The sequence below is a fragment of the Lolium rigidum genome, chromosome 3 (genome assembly GCF_022539505.1).
Source record: "Lolium rigidum isolate FL_2022 chromosome 3, APGP_CSIRO_Lrig_0.1, whole genome shotgun sequence".
NCBI classification, from domain to species: Eukaryota; Viridiplantae; Streptophyta; class Magnoliopsida; order Poales; family Poaceae; genus Lolium; species Lolium rigidum.
In genome coordinates, this window is record NC_061510.1 from 285,483,449 (window position 1) to 285,503,667 (window position 20,219).

The 20,219-nt window shown below is 42.3% G+C and overlaps 2 protein-coding genes across 6 annotated transcripts; both read right to left on the reverse strand.

The window, feature by feature from the left end:
* Window positions 1–3,581: 3,581 nt before the first annotated feature.
* On the reverse strand, window positions 3,582–5,987 carry LOC124703512 (cysteine-rich receptor-like protein kinase 36). Of its 2 annotated transcripts, XM_047235723.1 has the most exons (7): window positions 5,707–5,987; window positions 5,368–5,498; window positions 5,015–5,276; window positions 4,662–4,884; window positions 4,408–4,558; window positions 4,118–4,309; window positions 3,582–3,597 (listed from the first exon to the last, which is right to left on the reverse strand). In XM_047235723.1, the coding sequence occupies exons 2-6, from the start codon at window positions 5,494–5,496 to the stop codon at window positions 4,130–4,132; spliced, it is 945 nt and encodes a 314-aa protein (XP_047091679.1). In that variant the 5' UTR covers window positions 5,497–5,498; window positions 5,707–5,987; the 3' UTR covers window positions 3,582–3,597; window positions 4,118–4,129. The 2 variants fall into 2 exon arrangements, with proteins under 2 accessions (XP_047091679.1, XP_047091678.1); XM_047235722.1 differs by lacking the exon at window positions 3,582–3,597 and having other exon boundaries at window positions 3,815–4,309.
* A 946-nt stretch (window positions 5,988–6,933) lies between these two features.
* Window positions 6,934–17,598, reverse strand: LOC124703510 (disease resistance protein Pik-2-like). 4 transcript variants are annotated; one of them, XR_007003138.1, is made up of 5 exons: window positions 16,373–17,598; window positions 14,313–14,966; window positions 11,951–13,782; window positions 8,232–8,403; window positions 6,934–7,169 (listed from the first exon to the last, which is right to left on the reverse strand). XR_007003138.1 is itself a non-coding variant. In XM_047235718.1 (4 exons), the coding sequence occupies exons 1-3, from the start codon at window positions 17,435–17,437 to the stop codon at window positions 11,986–11,988; spliced, it is 3,516 nt and encodes a 1,171-aa protein (XP_047091674.1). In that variant the 5' UTR covers window positions 17,438–17,598; the 3' UTR covers window positions 6,934–8,403; window positions 11,951–11,985. The 4 variants fall into 4 exon arrangements, 2 of the variants coding, with proteins under 2 accessions (XP_047091674.1, XP_047091675.1); XR_007003139.1 differs by having other exon boundaries at window positions 6,934–8,139; XM_047235718.1 differs by having other exon boundaries at window positions 6,934–8,403.
* Between the last annotated feature and the right edge of the window lie 2,621 nt (window positions 17,599–20,219).

The window sequence follows — 20,219 nt, forward strand, 5'->3', positions numbered from 1 at the left end:
GGCCCGCGCTGAATCCTTTAGGTAAAGCTGCAAGCACTGCATTGCTGCAATCTGGTTCCCCTTATGCAGAATCACAGTCTGCAGGTAGTCGTCTATCCAAGATCTTGGCTCCTGCTGCCCATCGTATTTGGCAGCATCAGTAGGGGTGGGCTTGAACTTTTTGGGTGGCATCGCCTCGCGGATTTTGTAACTTAAACAGTCGGCTCCCCTGAGCTCGCCGTCATACTCTTGATTCTCATCCGAAGAATCACTGTCATTCTCTTCCCTAGCGGCGCGTCGTCGCCTTGCTTTGTCGATCCTGCTCTGGGTGATTTCATCCCGAGCATCTCTCGCATGATATTTTGATCCACTAGCCTGCAACGTGGTCTTTTCCTTTTGCGGAACTAGATTATTTCCCAATATCGCGAGACTTTCTAGGGCGCCTCGATGAGCTTGAGCCATGGATCCTTCAGGGCGCTGGTTGATGAGGTATGCAGCGAGGTTGGCTGTTGCTCCTGCAACGGTTTTCGGCCGTGGCATGCCCGCGGTGTCCGTGGTCATAAAGGACTTGGTTAGGTTCGACGTTATTTCTCTAGCGTCATCTTCCGAAAGCCTGGATAGTCTCGACCGGTGCTTGCCTCCCCACGAGTATTTCGAGAGGCGCTCCCTTGCGAGCCTCTTCGTCGTTCGCTGGATCGGTCTGCCGTGGATAGGCGTCTCTCGAGGGTGGCTTGCTCTTTTGATAGGTGCTCCTGGTTTTTCTCTAGTATAGAGCGATAGGCATTGAGGGTTCCAACCGAGGTTCCTGCGGGGAGCGGCGTGTTGTTAAGTATTGCTGCTTTGGCTGCTGCCCACTCCTCGTCCGCGATGGTGTAGTCGCTGTTGTGGTTGCTGGCGCTGTTTTCGAAACTTGCTCGTCTACTGGAACGGGGGGTATGATCTCCATCTCCTCTGTGCCTTGTGTTTCCCGTGTTATTGGCGACATAAACCTGATGGTGTGCCGTTCTTCGGGTGGTTCCTTGGACGATGATGTCGATACTGTCCTCTCCCGATGAATACTGGGCATTGCAGATGAACGGCGTGTCGCTCGATCCTAGCCCGTGCCTGGTGTCGCAGTTCAAGCAGTAGTACGAAGTTAACTCCGAAGATGTGGGATCGTCGGATCCTACCGACATGGAAGATGCCGAACGGGGAGTCGAGGGCGCGGGTGAACTCGTCGAGCATGTCAGACCAGCCGAAAGGTCGAGTGATGATGACGCGCTTGGACTCGTCGATCCGGAAGCGGGCGATTCCAGCAGCCGAAGGATTCCTTCCGCGTTGACGTTGTAGTGGACGCTGCCGAAGGTCATCTCCATGTTTCCTTGTAGATCTGGGAAGGTTGAGCGGGAGGAATTGTTGTGCGGGGTGAATTCGTAGGAGCCGAATCGAATCGGGCTTCCCAAGTTTGGCGATGACGGTGTGGATGAAGTTGCTGATGAAGTTGCCGGTGGCATGACTGGATCTACCGATGACCGATCTTGTGCCGACAGGGTTCCCACAGACGGCGCCAATTGTCGAGGGTGCTCCTCGGCAATGCCCTCCGATAGGGGCTTAGGGTTGATGGAATCACTGCAAGCTGACACGAGACATCGGTTCACGGACAAGCGGGGAGAGCGATTTACCCGGAGTTCGGGGCCCTCGATGAGGTAAAACCCTTACGTCCTGCCTGTCTGTTCTTGATTATGATGGTAATGGGTTACAATGGGGTGCCGAATAGTTCGGCTGAGATCTCGTCGAGATGGCTAAGTTCTATGGTGACCTAGCTCTAAGCTTTTGATGGCTAAGATTGCTAAGATTGATCGTGTCCCTCGGCAGCCCCTCTCCTGGCCTTTATATAGGAGGCCAGGTCTCAAGAGGTCTAACCGAGTACGACTAGGTTTACAGTAGTTTTAAATCTATCCTTCCTTATTCGGCTGCTTCTTCATCTTGCCCGCCAAGGAATCTCCTGGCGCGCCATCCAGGTGGCCCGTCTTGCCTCCAAGCGCCTTCATGTGCCTCCAAGTAGTTAATACAGGATAGAGCAATGTCGGTTACCCGAAGGGTAATGCCCACGTCACCAGGCCTGTAGGTAAATTCACATAGTTGCATATCTAGAGAATTTACCTTTGTGTCAAGCCTAAATTTAAAAAGAACTAAAAATTGGTTAGCACCTATTCACCCCCCCCCTCTAGGTGCGGCATACGATCCTTTCAGCTAGCCATAGTGCTAGTATCATAGCTAGTATCATGCACATTGGTCCCACAAAAATGCTGATGTGGCAGCTAATTAAGGAGGAGAGAGGAGATTAGAGTAACATAGGTAGATACTGTATCATAGCGCATGTCACGAGAAAAGTTAATGTCAAACAAATCTTGTGCACAAATTTGTATTGAGATTCTAAAAAGCAATAAATATATCATGACTATGATACTACTTCATGATACTAACCACTATAGACATAGTATCATACACAAGTATCATATGCATGATACTACTACATGATACTTACCACTATGACCAACCTTAATTAGCTGTCACATCGGTATTTTTGTCCGATGCACAGCTATGCTTCTTTTTATGGTTATCTCTACAACGTGTGGAAAGTCGTAACCTATTTATGGATGTGTCTACATGGTTGGAGGAGGGATATCTTTGTCCAACTAAGGAGAAGAAACACAAATTGCATGCCTTGTAGGAGCGTGTGCTTTCTGTTCAGAGTATGGAGTAAAAAACGCTTTCCACTGACCTCAATACGTCTGTCAGGTAGGGTATGCTGCCTTACGAAATGTCTCTGTAGTATGATGTTGTTTCTTGCCCGAGTCTCTGGTTCAAGGCCCAAGAGCCAGAGCTTGGTAGGAGTTTAACAAGGGCATTTTGCTATCATCATTCTAGCGGATACAAGGATCGCAATTTTGATTGTTTTCAGGCGCTTTCGCTGCCTGGATATTAGCAAGAATTCAGAACTCATAACATTTTTCACTGTGCAAGCATGAAACTGCGACCAGTGATGACCTCAGGTTCATCGTATCATGTGGCTTCAGGTAAAAGTGCAAATAGGTAACACATCAAAATAAACCATATTTTGCTCCAACTGCAGATTCACAAGGCTTACAGGATGACATAGCTTACCAAGATTTCACTAAACATAGACAGGCTATCATTATTGAGAAATCATCAGTACAACCAACTTCATTAAACATATTGGCTCAGGGAGGAATAACATTCTATTTGGAGTCCAAACTATTCGATTACAGAGGAAAAGATATGTGAGTAACACTGTAGCAGTTACAATAAGAAATAGCATTAGGAAGTTCCATAATGGTGTGACTTCAAAGCGTATTATTTTCGAATAAAATTCATTCAATTATTAATATGCCATGTTTTTTCCCCATGGTGCAGATCTTCTTGAGGAGAAGACCCCAGCTTAATCCTCGCTTGGAACCGGTGGAGGTCTGAAATTTCAGAGTATATGTTACGATACCAGGTTAAATGCAACTAAAAGTTAAGAGGGTAAGATACAGAATAACAATCCAAAATCAACACAAGAAGTGTCATTCTGCAGATAGGAGTTGCAGAAAATCTTAATCCGAACATTTTGTGCTGCAAATGAGAGAAAAGTACATTCTCTAACAAGCCCTGATACATCTTAATAAACTGCCCATGCCAAGTTGGCATGCCATCAGATAACATCAATAAAAGGTGCGATTCATATTAACTATTAGGGTTTAGGCTGTTCGGTTGTTGAGTTGGGTTGTGGTGAATTCAATTTACTTCATATTACACAAAAATTAGCCGTAAAAAAATTAATATAGTTGGCTTGCTAGTTTGGCAGAAGGATCATCACAATCCACTTTAGTCCCAGCTTGATGCAATCTAATTTCAGCTGTAGATGTGAACTTTGGAGGGTTTAATAACTATTTACATTTCGATTCCAAAATATTTACATGGATTTTGTGGAGTTTCGTCATTTGGAACAGTATTACTGCATAGGAAGCAATAGGATATTTCAGCGATAGATTTCTCAGAAAGTGGTAAAACTACTGAAACTCCTTTGAACTTTCATGTAACTAAGTGGTCTCAAAAAAGAGCTCCTGATCCAGTCCATGGTTAATATTTATACCTGCTTTTCCATTCAGTTTGCACAGCGTCCATCGAGCCTCTCAACTATTTTTTCGATGGAAGGTCTACTCTTTCGATCAATCTGCACACACTCTAGACCAATTTTGATGCATACTTTTACTTCCAGGAGGTCATTTGGGTTTAACCGTGGGTACTTGGACGCTATGTGTCCGTCTGTCCAAATTTTTTGTACCTACGTAAGGAATGTGGAACTGTTATCCTTGGTGATTTTATAAAGATGAAATCTAAGATGATTACATTTCATCAGTCAAATAATCAAGTAATTCTTACTTGGTCAATAAATCCCCTTGCTGATGGTTCGTTCTGTTTGGGTTGATTCTTCTCGCCAGTGGTGGTCTCGATGATTAGTAGGCCTAAGCTGTATATGTCTGACTGGGCGGAGATTTCACCTCTGTATAGATATTCCGGAGCTATGTATCCGCTGCATATAATTAATATTAATAATTTAGTAGGCATTACTATAAGGTGAAATACAATTTACTCTATGATAAAGGAACAAAATATAACAGTTATGGTCAGCTTACTATGATCCAACAACATTCTGTGTGTTTGCCCGTGTTTGTTCTTGGCCAAAGAGCCTGGAAAGACCAAAGTCCGCAATTTTCGGCGTCATGTTATGATCCAACAATATATTCTCAGGCTTCAAATCCATATGGATAATAGGAATCCTATGAAGGAAGAGTAAACCATTACAGATCCCCTTAATTATTTTGAAGCGCGTGTGCCACGCCATGTTACTGGGTCCTTCTGAAGAAGTTAAAAGACTGAGTTATTGCAGTGCCAAGATTTATAGTTCAACAGGTGCACACACTTGACGCTCATAACATTGTAAATATTAGATCAAAGTAATAGAAATGTATATTGTAGCGTCACATACCAAACAGGTTCTTCTGAAGGCTTCCCACAGGTAAATATTCGTAGCAGAGCAAACTTTCAAAGACATCTGCAACAATATATCTTCCATTGTTCTGTACCACTTTCTTTTGCCCTTCATGGCAGTACCCAAGCAACTTGACTATATTCTCATTGCGGAGAGCCATCATGTTCTGAACCTCATTGGTAAACGCTTTGTCGCGTGCGAGCGGCGCATTTTCCGCAAGTTTCTTCACAGCAATCAGTTGCTCGTCTGGCATAATTCCCTGTTCAAGGTCACAGAGATGTTCTCAGCAACTATTGGGATTTCTTTCGGCAACTTCCTTAAGAGCAGAAAACATTAAGGGGTGAACCTACCTTATAAACTGTGCCAAATCCACCTGTACCGATAATACGGTCCGCTGAGAAATTATTTGTGATTGTCCTCAAGAAGTCTAATGGTAGGTCCTTCGGTAATGTGCTTAGAACGGTCTCCTTATTGGCCATTTCTGATGATATAAGAAGTTATGGATGTAGATGCTGCAAGCTATGGATTCAACAGAGGAATTGAAGAACAATAAAATCTTAATTTTAGAGAATAAAAATGCACGCACAAAGCTCTAAACATGTTTTTAAACTAAGACATAACCATGGTTGTGCTGCGAGTACCAACATCTTCTCAGTATAACGAGCTTCTTGATAAAAAAAAACACTAACCTTGAGAAGATCGAACACTTGAGATACCCTAGAAGCTGGTAAGCTGGGAAGAGGAGAACCAAATGGGGTGGAGGCTTGTGAGATGAATGGTTTCCTTGCTAGCTGGAGGTGCATATAAAACAGCCAAACGAGATGTGGATCTATCGAATGTGGAAGGATCGTGGAAGCAGCGGTAAGTTGACCTCAGATCCCCTCAGGTCTTTCTGCAAAAACACGGTCGTTGGGAATGATGCAAAAAGACTTGGGTACCCAGGTCGCTACCGCGTGTCTTGCGAGCTGATGACGCGTTAGCGCGTCTCCGTTACTAGTCAGGCCACGGACAATAGCATAAACGCAGATTCTAAACAGCACATGTGGGCACACCGTTACGGGTTTTTTTTCTAAAGAAGGTTGAGACCTGACAATAGCATAAATGCATATAACCTATATTTATATTTTATTTAATAAAGATCTGACAAGAATATAGATCGAAAAAAGTCACAGCGAATGCGCAACAACTACAAACCTGACAATGAAGGAAGGCCATGATATCAGAGTCTTATATGTCCTAAAAACACAAACAACACATAACTAGCTACTTAGCTAGATACCGGAGTATCACGAGTCGCCCTATGACGAAAAGGGAGAACACATCTGATCCATTGGGCCGTTGGTGAGCACCTCATGCGCAAACTCTAGAAGTCATCATCGCCGTCAAATCACTGAGCCATGTTCAAGGTAGAGATACGCAATGTACATACCAGGTACCTCCGCTGCAACTGAGGAAGCTTGGTTTTCATTATTGCAACATTTTGTTCGCAGCTCCGTTTCCATGGATGAATCAGTTTCACAAGCTGATTTAGCGCGCTCCCCCAGGCATGTTCGGCAGAGGGGTTTTGGCAAGGTTTTTTTGTGTATTATCCCAGCCCAGTTGAAAACACTAGAAACCACGCGTTTGTTGTTCGGCATACCGTTTTTTGGTGGGCTCAGCCCCATCAATCTCCGAAAAACACCTCGGAACACGTCAGGTCAGGCCTTGTTTACTCCTAGAGTATTTCCACCCCCTAGAGGTTTGGGGATGAGAGGGATCGGATGAAACCCTCCTTTCACCCAATCCCCTCCCCCCCCCCCCTAATTTCCCCTCATTTTCCCACACCCTCCCCCATAGTCTGTAGTTACTTTGCTTTTGAAGATGAGAGAGGATATGAGAGGACTGAGATCAGATAATCATCTTTGCATCCCAGATCATGATAATGGACAATCAGTAAATTAAAAACTCTGTCTTTAACATAAACTCAGTGTCATGCAATTTTGTCAAACAAATTTTCTCGAACAAGAACACACATATAAATAAATGCTCGACCCAACAGATGAGCAACCGCTGCCATAAACTCAGTGTTATGTAGTTTGAAGAACATTAGAAGTCATGGCGTGCTCGTCGCCGAACGCCGGAAACCACGCTGCCGCTGCCAGAGGATCTCCAGCTAGAAATACACGCAGATGTAAAATTTAGTATGCAAGTAACTGCAACTAGGGATCATACTTATAATTTAACTAAGCCCGTCCTTAAAGACTAAGTTAAATGCATACAACACTTGAGTTCAGATTCATATATGGCTAGATAGGCATACTTCATCAAGGTTAAGTATGTTACAGGCCAGTGTCAACCAACCAAAGCATATCAACTGTGATTACATTACAGAAACTGCACAATATGATCCGATTATGCGAACATCAGTAGCATATCACCTAGCTCTAGGCCGGCACCATCCATGACTAAATATATAAGCCATGTACTTAAACAAATGAACTCAACAGCACTTGTTAATATTAACCAGAAAAATAAAAGGAACAGATTGAATAATCCAACCTGACATAGCAAAATAAAATGTGCTAGGAATGCAAAAAAAAGATCTGCTAGGAATGTAGACACCATAGATCATTATCAAAATCTGTAGGTCAACGTCTACCAAAATCTTAATTGCATGCATGGCATAGCGTTATGATGAGGAGTAAATAAAATATATGAAGCCTCTGGTTTGATACTTGCTCACGAAATGAAATAAATAACATTTAAACTGAGGTCCGTGCTGCATAAATATTCATTTAAAAGTAGTTCCAGATGCAGAGCATTGGCGCATTACTATTCAGGATTCATGTGCATTTTCAGAATATCGACACGATATGCAGGCTTGAGACAAAATACTCTAATAATCAGAGAACTCACATTAGCAGGATTAGTAACTCTTTTTCTACAGATAAGAATGGACGAAACCAAATTGCTAATACAATTCTAATTTGCTAACAATGCTCATCTAAGATGCATGCCAATTATCATGTCAAAGAAGAAAATAGAAATGCAGGTACCTCAAGGTAACTCTTTTTCATGTATTTTTCCTTTAGAAGTATATGCACTGAGATAATATTTATTGCATCACATCAGCAATTTATAATCTTGCAAGGCAAAGCCACGAGGAAAGTAACTCAAATTCTTGTTTCTCTAAGATGCAAAAACTAGACAATTAATTAATGGTACAAGCACATACCTCAAGTCAACTCTTGCAGCTCACCCCTGAGCCACATGATAGCTAGATTGCATGGTTTCACATCAAGTACAAGCAGTAAATATGATTCATACCAAAAACAGGAGTTCTCACAAGATCCCAAGATGGAGGCCGTTGATCCAATCCAACAATAGGCCAAGGTGCAGGTATCTATCTGAAAAAGAAGAAGCTACTTAATCAAAAGTCTAAAGGACCCTCTAAGGATGTATCTTAAGATGCCTTTTTCTACTGCAGAATTTTCCTAGTAAATAACAGTAATAGGATGGAATTACTAGGAATAGGTCTACTATTGCTGCCTAGTAAATAACAGCTTCAGACTTGGCATCAGGACCTCAGGACTATTTCTGTAACCACTGGTGGGTAACAACTAACAAGACTGAATCATAACAACTTGTGCCATAGCATACTGTGCCATACTATATATAATATAGGCTGCATTTGATAATTCATAGATGATTATTCAGAAAGTAATTAATACAGTATATTTTTAAATATAGGATGTATCTGAAGCTGTTACAGAAATGGTAGGCATATTCCTAGTATCTGAAGCTGAGGGTTCTGATACTATGTTCCTATTCAGAAAGTAATTAGCAAAGCTGCAGAACGAAGCTAAGCCAGGATAAGAGGAGATGCAAAAGCTCACGGCCATACAGTGAAATCTAGATTAACTTCCAATAACAACAGTCACGCTTAAACATGGTACTACAAAGTTCAAACTAGAAGTTGCTTAGCTAAAACATGTACAGGTACAAAGATTGACAGAAACAGTCGGAGGGCCATGCATACATAGGCTGCCGAGCAACATCTCTTATTTTCAACTCTACCTATAATCTAATAACAAGTAAACTAACAAGTAGCTTGTGACACACAAAAAAAAAAATCATTCCTGTAAACCATGTGTGCTCTACTGTTCTTTGATTGGTTTCAGCAAATAAGATGTACTACTAGTCCTCACTGGAAATCACCAGAAGGATCGATTGTACATCGACCGGCCCTGCAACTACTGTCTACTGGCATCCACATCCAATATATCCGTTTCCTGGAGAGTGCTAAAACTTAAGCAGACGGACCAAAATCTGCAAGCACGTGTCACTAGAGGCCATGCGTACTACAGTACTAGTCTCAAGCATAGTTATGTTGCTTTCATCTACGAATTTCTTGTTTTAGCCGACCAGAAAGGAAGCTTAGATCAGATTTCTGTTGAAGGGGAAAACTTTGCTGCTCTATCCTTTGAAATGTTTCCGTCATTTTTTTTGATCAATGTGCATCTGATGAATATGAATATTATGAAGTTACGAAGCATTTGAGAACATTAGTATTTCTATATATACTACCTCAAAGTTTCTATCTGAATCTGATGGAACCGTGATCTTTCTTTGCATCAATAAATATAGGAAAGCCGGACAACTATATTGAAAGCCTTGATGCTTTAGTTCTATAAGGAAACTCGATACTTTAGATTATGTTTGTTGCCTTCAGCTTACACAACATATGTGCTGGTGTCGCATTTATAGGGTTTTTATCACACATATATGATGAGATGTGCATCTTACACGGAAGTAGTACTTGGTAACATGACTCTAGTTGCATTAAGATGCTCTTATTTTTTAAGGTAACATGATTTTAGTAACATGACTTTCTCTGTAACGGTAGCCAGTAGTAACATAATAGAGTAGCGCTGCCAACAGCGGCTTATCCAGTGTGTCTGATCTTCCAGCTCCTAAGATGTTCAGTTTGTCATTCTATATGTGATGGATATGAGTTGATCCTACTATTTAGATTTATACAGCTTATGGTAATAAATTCTAAACTATGGCCTTATTATGTTTATGATACTTTTTTTTTCCAAGCATCTTAATCTTGCTGTGGCATATGCAGTCAAGTATTTGTCGTTATTTTAACAATCTACTTCTTTTCTTGTTTTAGGAGGTTGAGGCTGCTGGCACGGCATGGTAGAAGACCATGATCTCAGGCATTGACTACATTGAATTTAATGTCTTCTTAGTGTGTCTCGGTGTGTTGGAGTAGTTAGAGCATCTCCACCGGCGTCCCCCAAATAGGCGCCGGCACAACATCCTCCATTTGGGGTTGATGTTCCCACACCGGTACCCCCACCGAGCCCCATAAAAAGCCCCAAACTCTAGAAATTCGACGTGGAGTTGTTGCTGAAGAGGCGTCGGCGATCCTGATCGAAGCTCTTCGCATAGGGATCCTTTCGGGCACGCCGGCACTTTAATGGGGCTCCAGAACATGCCGGCGTGTTTTGGGGAGCGTCGGTGTGGGCGCTTTCTCTCACTAGGATCCCAATAGAGCTATTGGGAGCAGTGGTGAAACTAGAGCACATTGTTATTGGGTTCAGCTCTATTGCTTATGGTATAATCTATCATTAAAATTCAACCACGGTACTAATTTATTGAAGATTTGGCAAAAATCATTGGATTCATTTGCACCCAATCTTTCTACACCAGCTCCGCCACTGATTGGGAGCGCCGGTGGATATGCTCTTAGCTAAATTATGTTTGCAGTTCATGTTCAATGTGATGTTTCTGTTGCCCACAAATCTTGGTGCATTGTTTTTCGATTATGGTATCAGGAAATAATTGATTGAACTAGAATACATCTGTCAGATTGGTGGTTGTAACTAGTATGTCTGATCAGTAGCTCATGGAATTATATGATAAAAATTATTCTCTTTTGGATGTTGGAAATTGTTACATAATGATTTTGTAACATTTTTGTTCATGTGATATAAAAATTATATCTTTTATAAGATATGTTGATTTGCCTTGATGCTTCACAATGACGTTTAAAATCTGAGTTAAAAACCTGCCTACCAAATGGCGTTTTAAAGAGAGAGGTTTGTTATCTCAAAAAAAAAAAGAGAAGTTTGTAGGGGGTTAGGATGATAGTGGTTTTGAGAAGATTGGGTGAGTGGAGCGGTTTCACCCAATCCTGGTGGAGTTCACCCCACTAATCCTCTCAAAAACACTTATGCCGAACAAGGCCTTGCGGACCAAATAGGCCGTTGCCTTCTCGACTCCACTGCAGATCTGGATCTCGTACTTTGCTCTCGAGCGAGAATCCATCATGTACATTCAGGGATGGCAGATATCCAAGCACAGATCCGGTATACTCTCCTTCCCCAGGCCGGGCGGATTTGGCCGGCCGAACCGCCGAACCACCACTCTTCCCGGCAGTCGGCACCATAGTGGCACTTCGGCCAGAACGACAGCACGCCCGCTCTCGCACTACGATTTATCCGGCAACCACCTCCATGGCTCCATCTGCATTTTATCATGCCTGACAATACATCAGATTCCACCTCATTGAGGGCGTCCACCCACCATCTCCATCCACATACCCACCACGTAAACATCTCCAGTTAAATACCTTCATTACTTGGAAGATAAATCAGGTACTCGCTAAGATCCAATTAAATTGACACGGACTTGTGAAGAGCATGCAGTACGGATAGTTGTTACCCTTTGATTAAAATGGATCAGAGGTAGTATGTTTTTTACTTCTTCTCCAGAAGATGCAAAACAAACATACTCACAGGTATATTCTGACAGATTATGAAGCTCGGCGTTCATTCGCATGATACATGACAATTACACAGCTAAGTTGAACTTTACATTGGACAACAGGATTGAGTGATAGGCTAAAAAAGAAGTAAAAAAGAAACGAACAGGGACAATTACCATTCAGAGATCAGTATCCATCAGGACGAACGTGGTTATGCCTCCAGCTTCAGAGTCGGTTTCTTTGGATGACCGTTGAGTTGGGTCCGCAGCTCTTCCTTCAGCTCGTCGTCACAGCAACCCTTAAGCAAGACTACCTTGAGTTCAGTTAGATTATCCAGGCCGGAGAACTTCACTGAAGACCCACTGCAGCAGTGAACCTTCAGCAGCTCAAGACTTTTCATTGTGTTTTCTCCAAAAGTAACTTCTAAGCTGGAGCAGGAAGCAATCTCGAGGACCTTGACCTTTTCATAAGTGGGCAACTCAAGGCCACTTCGAGTATCTGTGATACAAAAACCGAGCTGACTATCTTGCAGCAGCTTGATACGAAGAGTGCATAATTTGGGTAGACCCCCGATGAGCCTTTTGTCAGTCTCTGTCAATGTGGTCATTTCCAAATCCAATTTTACCAGCTTTTTAAGCTCGCTGACCTCCAAAACTGGCAACTTCTCTACAGGCCCATGCAGTTTCAGACTCTGCAGTGTCTTCAAAGGCAATTTGATGCCAGACAAGCAACATTCACTGTCATTGTCCAGCTGCACCGATAAGGATTCCAAATGGACATGACCTGAGATTGCAGAGGAAAACTTCTTGCTATTTCTCATGTTGATACCAGACACTCCGAGCTTGCGCAATTGGGTCAGATCTTCGAGCTCTTTAAGGATGGCCTTCCCCCCTGATGCACCGACGTTGACAACACCAAGCGTGTGCAACGCTGTCAGTTTGTCAATCCCTCCAGGCACCACAACACCAACTTGGCCACGAGATCTGCAGAATTTGGGCACTGAAAGACATGGTGTTAATGATTCCTCTGCCAGGACGGAGGTGCCGGCACGGATATACTGCAATTTTTGCAGCTTGGTGATGTTCCCTGGCAGCTTCATAATGGAGGTGCGTTTGATATCGAGAGTCTGGAGTTGCTGCAGATGACCAAACGGGGTTGGCAAACGGTGGATCTCACCACATCCGCGCAGTGAGAGGAACTTGAGACGACGGAGTTGCTTCAACATCTGCTCGAGATCCGCATCATTTATGCCTGATGCGTCCTCTAGATCAAGCACCCTGAGCAGCTTCATGCTTTCGGAGATGAAGAATTGTTTCCACTCCCCAAATACCGTTAATGACCGTAGCCTCGAGAAGTCCATGCTCTCAAACACAATCTTGTCCCTGTCCCAGCTATCCCTTATGATGAGGTGACGACCGGTTCGTTGGGTGGTCACGTTGCAGGAGCCCTCCAGCTCAAAGACAAGGTTCTCCTCCATCCGACGTGAGACGATGTATTCACGGATGAAGCCATTGACACGGCATGCGATCATCCTTGTGTCTCCCACTGTGGTGTTGACTAGCTGTGACGGTTCCTGTATTATGCTCAGATCGAGGAGCATGGAGAAGAACACCTCCCCATTTTGCTCTGCCGATTTGTCTTCACTATCCCGACAGTAGCCCTCTGCGACCCACCGCCTCACCACGCGTCTCCGCCGAATGCTGTGATCTCGGGGGAAAAGCGACATGTAGAATATGCAAGGCTTGAGGGAATCTGGGCAACTACGGAAGTAGGAATACATCCAACCGAATAGACCTCGTAGACTGTCGTACTCTGGGTTGGTTTCCAATGTATGCATGAATTTGCCATTGGTAGAATCCACTGTATCCATTAGTGTGACTGTCTTCTTGGCCAATACACCAGCTATGGCTACTATTACTTCTGGAAGCCCGCCACACTTGAGAGTAAGCTCCTCTAGTGGCTCTTTTTTGAGATTCTTCAAGGTGGACGACGGCTTCATCCTTTCCACCTGTTCTCCAATCAATTTGAGAAATAACAATTGTTAATATGGTAAAGACTGACTACATATTAGATTTTGATGTTTCACTTGCAAAATATAAAGTGAGTGGCAGACAAACATTATAGATATACATGCATAAATTCAAGAAAGTAATGTGAAACCAAATGGTACAATTCATAGAAGTTTCGAAATTATATATAATGGGAAAATGATAGGGAAATGGAAATGGACAGAAGGAAAAGTACATTACTGTTGCTACCAAAGGCATCATAACTTTAACAAACCAACCAAAATTGATAAACATTTACGCAATAAGTTCAGAATAACGCCAATGTCTTCAAAACAGTCCACAACGAACTTATATAGCAATACTTCCAATTTAGTAAATTTAAGATAGTACTTGGTCTTATGTTATGTCTTGATCTCCTAAATGAAGGAGAAAGACGCTCATTGTTGCATGACGAGTTATCATTGTAAGAACATGCATGACCAAATAGAAGGAGCCGAAACAGAGAGAAGCTTCTTATGAGTAAACACACCTCCTGGTGGAAGAGATCAGAGGCTGCATCATCTTGAAGACCTTTGACATTAAACACAAGCTCTTCCTTATCCGCGCAACATGTGGCGATGCTTGAATCAGTCGTAATGACAATGATAATACTTTCAGAGGATCTAGACAACAAGGCACCTTTTATCAAGTCCCATTCTTCCTTGGACTGAAGATCGTCAATAACGACGAGGCAATGATGTTGTTCCAGAAGATCACGGCACTCTTGAATAGGGTTTTTGAACCTTATCGTTCCATGGTGAGCAGCCTCCTTGTCTTGAAGTGATTCCGAATGAAAATCCAAAAGTAAGCTCCTAGAGAAGTCCCTTAAATTGAAGGGATGGGATACATCCACCCAACCATATTTCACAAATAGATTAGTACGAATTCTGTCGCAGAAGAATTTTTTTAGAAGAGCTGACTTCCCGACACCAGCTATTCCCCATACAGATATAACCTGCAAAGAGGTAAATCGTGCCCTGGTTGTATATTCACGAAGCTCATTCATTTCTGACTCGCGTCCAATGATGGAGTTCTTTTTCATCCAGGCAGTAGCGGCATTATTTTTAGAGGTGAGAATTGTGGCAGGTCCCACTCCATGCTCAGCGGGTATCTCCTCGTGTTTCTCTCTATCACCTTGAGATCCCTGAAAATAAGGAGGAACCAAAGTAAAATTGACGAGCACAAGCAGGCCCCACAGAATAACACCTTAAATTTTAAGTAAATAACAAGAAATAAATAACATAAAGTTGTTAGAGGTCAAATTTGATCATTTCATTTGAAATATGAAGGCGAACAGGTTAAGAAGAAACATGGAGTTCAAGGGAGAAATACGAAACCAAAAGGAAATTATTGTAGGTAAACAAGCGCACAGATGGGTGTGTAAGTCCAATAAACTTATTAGGAGCCTCTTAAAAGAAGTGAGAAGAGATGTTGATGGAATTGATTGCATCCTCTTCCACTCACTTTTCTTTCTTATTATCTTGCCTAACAATAGATTCATAGCTTCCGTGGGAAGAGCAGGAATTCAATGTCGCGTACACTACCTTGTTTCACCAGGAGGTTATCCACAATTTTTCCATTCTGTGATACAGAAAGTCGTGGTAAATCCAGTGCCATTGGCTATTGATAGATTCACCAATTGCTAGTTGGATGCCCGTATTTCCAATGTCGATCTTTAATTTGTGGCTCTTTTTGTCAATAAATGGAAAAGTTTGTTCAGAAAGCTTATGCTCCCAACTGAAAGTTCATTTACTTATAGAGTTAGAAGAAGTTAATGGACATGGGTTGGAAGTTCAGGCTCTCTTATGAATTGGTCATTTGAAATGTTTGATTGCTAATGAAGTACATTTTCCCTTTTAGTTTGAATCTAGTAACAACATGTATCAAGTTCAATGTGCGTCACAGACAATTTAGTTGTCAATTTTATGAAAAATAATCCATGTTTACACGATAAGCTCTAAAATATACTACACACTTTATCTAACTAAACAAGTACGGATTCATTCTCTTTTACTTGTTATCCTAGAATTCCAGTAGTAAACCTTGGAAGGTGATTCATATCAACAAAGTTTAAATATTCTTTCGTATGTGTGCATTTGTGACCATTAGTGTCAAAGACAATGATCTAAATTGAATGGGTTTTCCTAGACCTCACGCGAATGAGAATTTATAAGAAATATTCAGTTGTAACTGTAGTTCAAATGAAAAAAAAATCAGTTTAAAACAGATAAATAAACAGTTGTAACCAGTGTGCAACTGGGAAAAAATATCGGTTTTGCTATGTCTCAGTCAACTGAGATTTTCTTAAGTCTAAGTCACTTACAAAAATGTGCTTTGAGTTGAACCGAGTTGCACTTTTCTTTAAACTGTAGTTGCACTTTTCTGAGTTGACTGAGACTTAAGAAAATCTCAGTCAACTGAGACATATGCACACCCAAAAAATATTATGTAACTGACCATGACGAATCTCCTAGTCAACATCCAACAGCTAAACTGTAGAAATTAGGGCATTAACTTTGCTGAATGTAATGACGATGTTCTAGGCTTTACCTCTCTGAAGGCATAAACCGAGTGCTCAGCAGAGAACTGCTTCAGCTCCAATACTTGGTACGAATGTCCCACGCACAAGCTTGCTATCTCGAATTGCTGAGTGGACACGATGATCCAGCTTCCATTCTTCTTGTCAGGTAGAAAAGTCCTGATAGAATCCCACTCAGCCATGGTGGACAGGTTTTCCAAGACGATGAGATACCTCGCATCGTTGACTTGCCGCACGAACTCGCTGAGAAAATCGCCTTGGGTGGCGTCCGACCTCGTCAGGACGCCTCTGAGTGCTTCTTCGTGTAATTCTATGCAAGAGTTTGCATAGAACTGTGCAGTCAATCCCCGGATGAACTCGTGGGGATTGAAAGGATGCGTTAGCTTCACCCACGCGCGGCGGGTGAAGTTCTGGCAGATCTCCGGGTCGTTGTACGCCTTCCTGATGATGGATGTCGTCCCGAGATCGCCGCCCGTCCCCCACACCGAGATCACCTGGAGCCCGTCGTCCTTCTTGGGGATGAGCTGGGTGAGATCCCCGTGCTGCCGTCTGGCGATGTCCGTGGCCTCGACGAGCATGCTGAACGCCGCGGCTCCCATGGCGGCGCGCGCCGCCGCGGGTGGCTGCTGCTGCACGACGGCGGGCTTGGAGCCGGAGTCGCTGATGAGGCTGTAGCGCGCGTTCCTGGAGCTCACATCCTCGACCCGGGCCTTGAGCTGCCGTATCTCGGCGATGGCCTCGTCGAGCGGCTGCGTGGCCGCCGCGATGAAGGGCGGGAGCATGCGGCGCCACCACTGGGACTTCTTGTCGAGGTGGAGGACGAACTCGATGCAGTCCTCCACGTCGTAGGCGAGCTCCCGGATCTGCCGCACCCAGGTCCGCACCACGATGTTCCGCGCGCGCTCGTCGTCGGCGAGCTTCAGAAAGGACTGCATCATTTGGAACTCGCCGGTGATGAACACCAGGTCCCGCTGCGCGCTCTGCCGGAGCCTGGAGTCCTCCTCGATGGCCGACTGCGCCTTGGTCAGCGCCCCCTCCACCACCGATTTGGCCAGGCCGACCGCGAGGTCCGCCATTGCTGCTGACTCGGTCGCTGCTTGCTTAGCTTGTTGGGTGATTGATCGCTGTGTCCGTGTGGTCTGTATCTAGCAGAGCTTTGGGATGGGATTCTTATGGGGAACACTAGAGCAGCTACCAACAGCAAAGTTTTGGACTTTTGGTGATTGAGTTTTTGAAAGAAGACTTGCTGGAGCTGTGTAATGCGTTGACTCGGAGTCGTCTAATCCTTCCACACGGACAGGGAATCTACCTTTCTACCCTCCAGAATTCCTATGATTTTTCTTTGTTTTAAAGAGGAACTAAGAGGTGGATGATGTATGGAGTTTTTAGTTCATGGTGAAAACCGTTAACTTAGTTGGTTGAACATGACAATGACGCTACCGAAAACTTGTTTTTAAAGGTAATTGCACCTACAGTAGTGATGTTTCTCATGTGGTGAGCAATTCTTTCATAAAATTATGAAATAAATCTGAAACATAATTGAAATATAACTGAAACGCGAATATTTTTGTAAAATAAACTGGAGTGACGTCAGCAGTGATGTCAGCAGCATCATCAGTTTCACTTTTTGTCACAATGTTTAACAATATTTTTCATGTATCACTTTTATTTCATAAAAATTTCACTTATGTTTCAATTATTAGTTTTATATTAGACAAATATCAAAAGGCTCACCAATCCCAAAGCAGGAACTGAATGGTATGTAACACCGGTAGGTACCGTTGCCGGTGGTAAATCGCTCTGTTCCGATGCGCTACCTTGTGGAAGGCATTGAAGAAGTTTCTCTTTTTTTTTTGAACATGAGTAGAACCAGGTTCTCTGAGCTTCTCTTTTCGCATCTATTATGACTAATTCTAGCAGCAAACGAAGATGACCTGCTCTTTCAAAGAATCTTTTTTGCAAATCATGTGTTGTCTAGTGTAGGGGTTATCGTCATTGGTCTAAATCAATATTTTGCTTGTTCTTACTTTTAATAACATGGATGTGCGCATTCTCGATGTTTCGACATGTTAGTAATAGCGAGTTGTTGTAGACCGGTGTACAATTTTGGCCTTTTCAAGCTAGTTTTTTTGGGTTTTCTCCAAAAGCGGCTATTTTTTGGTCTTGTTGTTGATTCTCATCATATTGTCATCAATGTCTTCCTCTATATCAGTCGGCGTGATGAGGCAACGGTTGGATAGTCGAGGGATGTGTCATTGGTCATGGTGGCCTAAGTTTCCCATTTTTTATTATGAGCATCTCATTACTGCTATTCAAAATCTAAGAGTTAATCAAGCTTGTGCATTTATACTCTTCTCTTATTGGCTGCCTAAAAGAACATTGAGACGCGATTCAGCTTCACGGTACAAGGATATTACTACTCCCGGTTTTAAAAAATATGGCTTATTTTTTTCGAAATGTCAAACTAATTAAAATTTGATTTAAGTTTTTAGGGAAAAATTGTTAATATGTACAATCTAATCTTAACACTGTTAGATCCATCATGAAATACAATTTTATATAATATCTACAAAATATCGTGCTTTTTGACTATTTTTATTTCTAAAAGTTTGGTTAGATTTTATTTTACTTAGCTTGACATTTTTTAAAAAAAATAGGCTGTATTCTATGAAACAGAGGTAGTAGCTGTGAACACTTATCACATACACAAACAATAAAGCAAAGATTTATTTTCATTAGTCAAATGTTGAAGAACTAACTTTATAGCAAACTTGAATTCGTGTATATATACTTACGAAAAATTGGATGATTGGTAGACATCATGATCATTGAGGTGATCGACAAGGCCAACGACAATAAGTGGAACAACCTACCACTAAAACAATAAAACCACACATCCTTAATGCATATAAATTACAACATGTCATACTTATACTGTTCCTACATATAAGGGTTATAGTTTTTTGAGAAAAGGCTCCAAAATCCTTTATTTCGTATATTGCGTTGGAAAACCTGTGTGGATATTTTTTTTGGAAAATTGCTTGTGTTTCCTTATCTACTCCTCTATTTTATCATGTCAATTGTCCAAGATTAATCCCGTCAAAAACCTTGCATATTTTTTTCTACACGTGTGTTTTTTAATTTCTGTGCCAAAAATTATACACCTTATATTTAGGAACGGAGGGAGTAATAGTAAATGACATATCAATTAGTAGTCATCTAGTTGGGATGATCAACAAGGCAGACAAGAATATTTCATTAAAGGGACCACTTCCTAAACGAAGTGTTCTTCTTTAGTCAAAAAAGAACATCTAAGAAATTCCATTTTCTTAGGAACTTTTAAACTTGATGATGTTTACACAGTAGAAAGTGTGTTTTCTCAACAATATTATTATGAGTAAGTCCCATGGTTATAATTAAGGGGTGGTTAGGAGGATGGTTGTATCTCCATCCCACCAGAGTTGAAACGCTAGGTTTGACATTTGAGTGTCTCATAAAGACGGAATATTCTTTTTCTTGAAGTACTATTTTCACATTACGATACTACTATCTCCTCTATCTCTTCATTTATTATTATACCACATTAAAAAAAATTAACATGATGTGCATGATACTACTTATGATACTTTCACTATGAAGGACCATACCTACCAATAACCAACATATATTAGGCATTTTTTCTAACACATGGGCATGGGGAAACTTTGACATTATTATTATTTTCCTTCCAAATACAAACGTTCCGCCAGGGAGGGATTTCAAGGAAGGGGCATGCTCCCATCATGAGACCGAGGATGTGGTGCATGATATGAGAGAAGAGAGAATGGGAGATAAGCTTCCCCATTGGGAATGACATGC